General features: G+C 39.5%; 1 protein-coding gene across 1 annotated transcript; it reads right to left on the reverse strand.

The window, feature by feature from the left end:
• Window positions 1-800: 800 nt before the first annotated feature.
• On the reverse strand, window positions 801-7545 carry LOC121845167. Its single transcript, XM_042315944.1, has 2 exons — window positions 7507-7545; window positions 801-1521 (listed from the first exon to the last, which is right to left on the reverse strand). The coding sequence occupies exon 2, from the start codon at window positions 1512-1514 to the stop codon at window positions 876-878; it is 639 nt and encodes a 212-aa protein (XP_042171878.1). The 5' UTR covers window positions 1515-1521; window positions 7507-7545; the 3' UTR covers window positions 801-875.
• Between the last annotated feature and the right edge of the window lie 686 nt (window positions 7546-8231).

The raw sequence follows: 8231 nt of genomic DNA on the forward strand, positions 1-8231 counted from the left end.
TAGACTTGGTAGATGGTATATAGATTTGGTATAGACTTGCTAGACTGGTATATAGATTTGGTGTATAGAGTTGGTATATAGACTCAAGAATTAGCCTCTAAAGAATTAGAGAATGATTACTTGTTGCATTCATTGTCGGCCACTAGATGAAATGTCTTATGTAGTTGACTTGCAAAAAGCCTTTTCACAGCCTTTTCCACATTGATTTAATGTCATCACATGTTTTGGGTTGAAGTGAAGAGGAAACTACATTGATCACAACAAGGGAAAGGGGGAAAATGTCAAAATACAAAATAACATAAAGATCAATGTTTGAAACAGAAACAACAAGATACGTGTATTTTGAAGTGTATTTAATTAAAATGCATGTAGTTTGTATTTTAAAATACAGAAGTATATTAGCCAGTAGCAGACCCCAACAGCAACAACCCTCTCAGTAATGGTAACAGAAACAGTTGACTTCCTATGTGATACAGGATGTTTTTGTTTATCTGCCTTTAGTTTAATGCACTGAAGTCACTCTGGATAAGAGTGTCTGATAAACAACTAAATGTATTAGTGAAAATTAACATACCATAATGAACAGCAATGTGCTGGGGCAAGAAACTAAAAAGTTCCCCCCTTCAGGGTCCCCAGGACCAGGACTAAAGGACACTGATCTACAGTATGGTACAGTAGCTTTCCTAGAAGCCTGGTTACAGTATGGTACAGTAGCTTTCCCAGAAGCCTGGTTACAGTATGGTACAGTAGCTTTCCTAGAAGCCTGGTTACAGTATGGTACAGTAGCTTTCCCAGAAGCCTGGTTACAGTATGGTACAGTAGCTTTCCCAGAAGCCTGGTTACAGTATGGTACAGTAGCTTTCCCAGAAGCCTGGTTACAGTATGGTACAGTAGCTTTCCCAGAAGCCTGGTGCAGCTCTGGGTGGAGCGCTGGGTGGAGCTCTGGATCCACCGTCCATATCAATCCTGGTATCCCCAGACTCCCTGGGGGCGATTACATTTTGGGTGTAATAGCCCACCTGTCCCAGGAACTTCCTCAATGTATACTGACGTATGATCATGAGCAAGCTCCTGCTGATGCAATATGTGTTGACCGGGTCGAAGCTCTTCAGGTCCTCGTGCTGGGTCACATAGACCTTAACCACTATCCTGTCTGGACGCATACTGATGATGAGACGGTCCATGTTGCTGTCATCTTTCTGATGAGTGTTACCCCCACGGACATATTCAGGCAAGGATTTAGATGTTGGGAGGTGGAGGTTGCCCACCTCATAGAATGGGTACTCACTAAAAGGAAGCAGCCTCTTGTTGACATTGTTTTCACGTCTGTTCTGGAAGTGATGGAATCCAAAGCCTCGCTCTTTGGGGTCGCAATTTGCAACCATCTGGTTGCCATTTTTTATGACGATGTGATCTTTGGCGAACCAGAAAAGGAGCTTGAGTCCGTGCCTGGGTGAGGGACGACCAAACGAAGAATTTCTAAGCTCCTCCATATTGTTCAATGTTCGAACCATGGTACCCCTGGGGGAGGGAGAGAGAGAGGGATAGAGAGAAGGGGGGGTAGAGAGAGAGAAAGGAAACAGACAGCATAAAACAATACAGTTCATGGTGAAACAGTTAAGTTACCTTCCATATACAGTATAAGCATCTGTGAAGAGGTCTGGACCTTTATGGCACAGGAATGTAGTACTGTGGCTGTTCCCTACATCACAACACTGGCAAAAGTGTTACAGGCTGTTTAATGATATTTTTATATTTCGAGGTTGGATGTTAGCATGTAGGGGCAACCAATTGGTGTCACCTCCTTAGTCAGTATGTGTTATACCTGTGCTGGCTTGTCCATCTCATTCATTGGAATTTGCTTCAATTGTGATGGCCCAGGTGATATTTAAGAGCCCAGGTGATATTTAAGAGTGGCTGGCCCAGGTGATATTTAAGAGTGGCTGGCCCAGGTGATATTTAAGAGTGGCTGGCCCAGGTGATATTTAAGAGTGGCTGGCCCAGGTGATATTTAAGAGTGGCTGGCCCAGGTGATATTTAAGAGTGGCTGGCCCAGGTGATATTTAAGAGTGGCTGGCCCAGGTGATATTTAAGAGTGGCTGGCCAAGGTGATATTTAAGAGTTGTCTTGGTAGATGTGGAGGGTTAACTCCTCGAGTTGTCTTGGGAGATGTGGAGGGTTAACTCCTTTAGTTGTCTTGATAGATGTGGAGGGTTAACTCCTTTAGTTGTCTTGATAGATGTGGAGGGTTCACTCCTCTAGTTGTCTTGGTAGATGTGGAGGGTTAACTCCTCTAGTTGTCTGATAGATGTGGAGGGTTAACACCTCAAGTTGTCTGATAGATGTGGAGGGTTAACTCCTTTAGTTGTCTTGGTAGATGTGGAGGGTTAACTCCTTTAGTTGTCTTGATAGATGTGGAGGGTTAACACCTCTAGTTGTCTGATAGATGTGGAGGGTTAACACCTCTAGTTGTCTTGAGAGATGTGGAGGGTTAACTCCTTTAGTTGTCTTGGTAGATGTGGAGGGTTAACTCCTCCAGTTTTCTTGGTAGATGTGGAGGGTTAACTCCTTTAGTTGTCTTGGTAGATGTGGAGGGTTAACTCCTTTAGTTGTCTTCAGAGATGTGGAGGGTTAACTCCTCTAGGTGTCTTGGTAGATGTTAAGGGTTAACTCCTCTAGTTGTCTTGGTAGATGTGGAGGGTTACCTCCTCTAGTTGTCTTGATAGATGTGGAGGGTTAATTCCTCCAGTTGTCTTGATAGATGTGGAGGGTTAACTCCTCTAGTTGTCTTGGTAGATGTGGAGGGTTAACTCCTCTAGTTGTCTTGGTAGATGTGGAGGGTTAACTCCTCTAGTTGTCTGATAGATGTGGAGGGTTAACTCATTTAGTTGACTTGATAGATGTGGAGGGTTAACTTCTCTAGTTGTCTTGGTAGATGTGGAGGGTTAACTCCTCTAGTTGTCTTGATAGATGTAGAGGGTTAACTCCTCTAGTTGTCTTGGTAGATGTGGAGGGTTAACTCCTTTAGTTGTCTTGATAGATGTGGAGGGTTAACTCCTTTAGTTGTTTTAGAGATGTGGAGTGTTAACTCCTTTAGTTGTCTTGATAGATGTGGAGGGTTAACACCTTTAGTTGTCTTGATAGATGTGGAGGGTTATCTCCTCTAGTTGTCTTGATAGATGTAGAGGGTTAACTCCTCTAGTTGTCTTGGTAGATGTGGAGGGTTAACTCCTCTAGTTGTCTTGGTAGATGTGGAGGGTTAACTCCTTTAGTTGTCTTGATAGATGTGGAGGGTTAACTCCTTTAGTTGTCTTGATAGATGTGGAGGGTTAACTCCTCTAGTTGTCTTGGTAGATGTGGAGGGTTAACTCCTCTAGTTGTCTGATAGATGTGGAGGGTTAACTCCTCTAGTTGTCTTGATAGATGTAGAGGGTTAACTCCTGTAGTTGTCTTGGTAGATGTGGAGGGTTAACTCCTTTAGTTGTCTTGATAGATGTGGAGGGTTAACACCTCTAGTTGTCTGATAGATGTGGAGGGTTAACTCCTTTTGTTGTCTTGGTAGATGTGGAGGGTTAACTCCTTTAGAGTTGTCTTGATGGATGTGGAGGGTTAACTCCTTTAGTTGTTTTAGAGATGTGGAGTGTTAACTCCTTTAGTTGTCTTGATAGATGTGGAGGGTTAACACCTTTAGTTGTCTTGATAGATGTGGAGGGTTATCTCCTCTAGTTGTCTTGATAGATGTAGAGGGTTAACTCCTCTAGTTGTCTTGGTAGATGTGGAGGGTTAACTCCTCGAGTTGTCTTGGTAGATGTGGAGGGTTAACTCCTTTAGTTGTCTTGATAGATGTGGAGGGTTAACTCCTTTAGTTGTCTTGATAGATGTGGAGGGTTAACTCCTCTAGTTGTCTTGGTAGATGTGGAGGGTTAACTCCTCTAGTTGTCTGATAGATGTGGAGGTCAGTTGTCTGATAGATGTGGAGGGTTAACTCCTTTAGTTGTCTTGGTAGATGTGGAGGGTTAACTCCTTTAGTTGTCTTGATAGATGTGGAGGGTTAACACCTCTAGTTGTCTTGATAGATGTGGAGGGTTAACTCCTTTTGTTGTCTTGGTAGATGTGGAGGGTTAACTCCTTTAGAGTTGTCTTGATGGATGTGGAGGGTTAACTCCTTTTGTTGTCTTGGTAGATGTGGAGGGTTAACTCCTTTAGAGTTGTCATGATAGATGTGGAGGGTTAACAGTTGTCTTGATGGATGTGGAGGGTTAACTCCTTCAGTTGTCTTGGTAGATGTGGAGGGTTAACTCCTTCAGTTGTCTTGGTAGATGTGGAGGGTTAACTCCTTCAGTTGTCTTGGTAGATGTGGAGGGTTAACTCCTTTAGTTGTCTTGATAGATGTGGAGGGTTAACTCCTCTAGTTGTCTTGATAGATGTGGAGGGTTAACTCCTTTTAGTTGTCTTGGTAGATGTGGAGGGTTAACTCCTTTAGAGTTGTCTTGATAGATGTGGAGGGTTAACTCCTTTAGTTGTTTTAGATAGATGTGGAGGTTAACTCCTTTAGTTGTCTTGATAGATGTGGAGGGTTAACTCCTTTAGTTGTCTTGATAGATGTGGAGGGTTATCTCCTCTAGTTGTCTTGATAGATGTAGAGGGTTAACTCCTCTAGTTGTCTTGGTAGATGTGGAGGGTTAACTCCTGAGTTGTCTTGTAGATGTGGAGGGTTAACTCCTTTAGTTGTCTTGATAGATGTGGAGGGTTAACTCCTTTAGTTGTCTTGATAGATGTGGAGGGTTAACTCCTCTAGTTGTCTTGGTAGATGTGGAGGGTTAACTCCTTAGTTGTCTGATAGATGTGGAGGGTTAACACCTCCAGTTGTCTGATAGATGTGGAGGGTTAACTCCTTTAGTTGTCTTGGTAGATGTGGAGGGTTAACTCCTTTAGTTGTCTTGGTAGATGTGGAGGGTTAACTCCTCTAGTTGTCTTGGTAGATGTGGAGTGTTAACTCATTTAGTTGTCTTGATAGATGTGGAGGGTTAACTCCTCTAGTTGTCTTGATAGATGTAGAGGGTTAACTCCTTTTGTTGTCTTGGTAGATGTGGAGGGTTAACTCCTTTAGAGTTGTCTTGATGGATGTGGAGGGTTAACTCCTTCAGTTGTCTTGATGGATGTGGAGGGTTAACTCCTTCAGTTGTCTTGGTAGATGTGGAGGGTTAACTCCTTCAGTTGTCTTGGTAGATGTGGAGGGTTAACTCCTTCAGTTGTCTTGGTAGATGTGGAGGGTTAACTCCTCCAGTTGTCTTTGTACTTCATGTCTTTAAGTTTGGTTTGTGTTTTCATTTTGTTTGCCTGTTCTTGGTGAATTTAGTGGGTCTCATGGTGGGTGTCTTTTAGGCTCCAGTTGTTGTTGCTAGTCAACGTTCAGTGGACACCATGAGTGTCTTTCAGAACCCCTCCTAAAACCCCAGCCTTGTCGTTTTGGTTGCTGTCAGTGACTCTTTGTTAGTTCCCCCTTCTGTTTCATTGACATATTTGGTTTTCTTGCTGTGGAACGTGACAATAGGACATCAAAAAAAGAAAGGAGGACCAAGGCACTCTTCATATCATTCATTAAAATGCCTTTATTTGTAGGGCATGTTCAATAGAAACAACGTTTTAGAAATCTGACGAAAGCAAATCCCTGACGAAGGCCATGCAGCCGAAACACGTCGGATTTTTAAAACTTTGTTTCTATTGAACCTACAAATAAAGGCATTTGAATTAATTGTATGAAGAGTGCCTTGGTCCTCCTTTCTTTGATGACCAATTCACCCCTTTTACCAAAGAGCCCCTTCTGTCTACCAGAATGTACTATTGTGTACCTCAGTAGCGATTCCCTGCCTCCTCTTTCTACTAGTGACAATAGGACAGTTGTTATCGTTGGCCTAAAATAACTGTGGTAACCTAGTAACGTGAGCCCTCTTGACGATTATCATGAAACGTCATCAACATGAACAGCCCGGCAGGTTTGTGCACATTTTCACTTCGAAGAATTTGGCAGCACATCCATCAACGGACAATACACTCTCTGTGAGTCCCAAATGCCACCCTATTACCTATATAGTGCCCTTCTTTTGAACAGGACCCAATGGGGAATAGGGTGTGATTTGGGACCACGCCTGGATGAGTCAAGTGTTAGTTTGAAATAGAATCTCCTGAAGGATCCAGGAACATGAAACTTAAAGGGAATAAAATATTTAACTACATGACAATGAATGCCAGGTTTAAATAGTTAAACACAGTATACCTGTTAAAGTTATAAGGTTTAAATAGTTAAACAACAGTATACCTGTTAAAGTTATAAGGTTTAAATAGTTACAAAACAGTATACCTGTTAAAGTTCAAAGGTTTAAATAGTTACAAAACAGTATACCTGTTAAAGTTATAAGGTTTAAATAGTTAAACATATACCTGTTAAAGTTCAAAGGTTTAAATAGTTAAACATATACCTGTTAAAGTTATAAGGTTTAAATAGTTACAAAACAGTATACCTGTTAAAGTTCAAAGGTTTAAATAGTTACAAAACAGTATACCTGTTAAAGTTATAAGGTTTAAATAGTTAAACATATACCTGTTAAAGTTCAAAGGTTTAAATAGTTAAACATATACCTGTTAAAGTTATAAGGTTTAAATAGTTACAAAACAGTATACCTGTTAAAGTTCAAAGGTTTAAATAGTTACAAAACAGTATACCTGTTAAACAAAGGTTTAAATAGTTACAAAACAGTATACCTAAAAGGTTTAAATAGTTAAACATATACCTGTTAAAGTTAAAAGGTTTAAATAGTTAAACATATACTGTTAAAGTTCAAAGGTTTAAATAGTTAGTATACCTGTTAAAGTTATAAGGTTTAAATAGTTACAAAACAGTATACCTGTTAAAGTTTATAAGGTTTAAATAGTCAAACATATACCTGTTAAAGTTATAAGGTTTAAATAGTTAAACATATACCTGTTAAAGTTCAAAGGTTTAAAAGTTAAACATATACCTGTTAAACAAAAGGTTTAAATAGTTAAACATAACCTGTTAAAGTTCAAAGGTTTAAATAGTTAAACAGTATACCTGTTAAAGTTATAAGGTTTAAATAGTTAAACATATACCTGTTAAAGTTAAAAGGTTTAAATAGTTAAACATATACCTGTTAAAGTTATAAGGTTTAAATAGTTAAACATATACCTGTTAAAGTTATAAGGTTTAAATAGTTAAACATATACCTGTTAAAGTTCAAAGTGAACCGTCGTAAACAGAAGGGAAAATCTGTCTCTTACCGTACCATGTTTTAATGCAGGAAAAATGGGATGATAATGTATATATTTTCAGCCACAATCTGTCAGCTTTCAGGTAACGTCAACTTATTAAAAGTTGATACATACAGCTTTATTATTCTGGAAAAACTTCATATAAAAAAGTATATAAATATTCACTGAGTGTATAAAACATTAGGAAGAACTGCTTTTTCCATGACACAGACTGACCAGGTGAATCCAGGTGAAAGATATGATCCCTTATTGATGTCACTTGTTAAATCCACTTCAATCAAATCAAATCAAATGTATTTATAAAGCCCTTCGTACATCAGCTGATATCTCAAAGTGCTGTACAGAAACCCAGCCTAAAACCCCAAACAGCAAGCAATGCAGTTGTAGGAGCAGGTGTAGATGGAGGGGGACAGACTTGTTAAGTAAAGACAGACTAGATCTAACTTGTTTAGTAAAGACAGACTAGATCTAACTTGTTTATAAAGACAGACAAGATCTAACTTGTTTAATAAAGACAGACTAGATCTAACTTGTTTAATAAAGACAGACTAGATCTAACTTGTTTAGTAAAGACAGACTAGATCTAACTTGTTTAATAAAGACAGACTAGATCTAACTTGTTTAGTAAAGACAGACTAGATCTAACTTGTTTAATAAAGACAGACAAGATCTAACTTGTTTAATAAAGACAGACTAGATCTAACTTGTTTAATAAAGACAGACTAGATCTAACTTGTTTAGTAAAGACAGACTAGATCACCAAAAAGCATCATAAATGTTTTTACGGTACCTGGTGTTTTTAAATAAATGTAATCTCTATTTTTCTGGTGCTCGATGTCCCTGGAGATCCGTGTGAGAAGTTGATTAGTGTCCGTCAGTAACAACCAGTAATTCAGGTTCTGTTATAAACTCCTCTTTTTTTCTAGCCTGTTTTGCATGTT

The sequence above is a fragment of the Oncorhynchus tshawytscha genome, unplaced genomic scaffold (genome assembly GCF_018296145.1).
Source record: "Oncorhynchus tshawytscha isolate Ot180627B unplaced genomic scaffold, Otsh_v2.0 Un_contig_2391_pilon_pilon, whole genome shotgun sequence".
In the NCBI taxonomy this organism is placed as follows: Eukaryota; Metazoa; Chordata; class Actinopteri; order Salmoniformes; family Salmonidae; genus Oncorhynchus; species Oncorhynchus tshawytscha.

Coding starts and splice junctions, on each gene's coding strand:
- LOC121845167 (XM_042315944.1), bottom strand. CDS start 1,514: ATGGTTCGAACATTGAACAATATGGAGGAGCTTAGAAATTCTTCGTTT.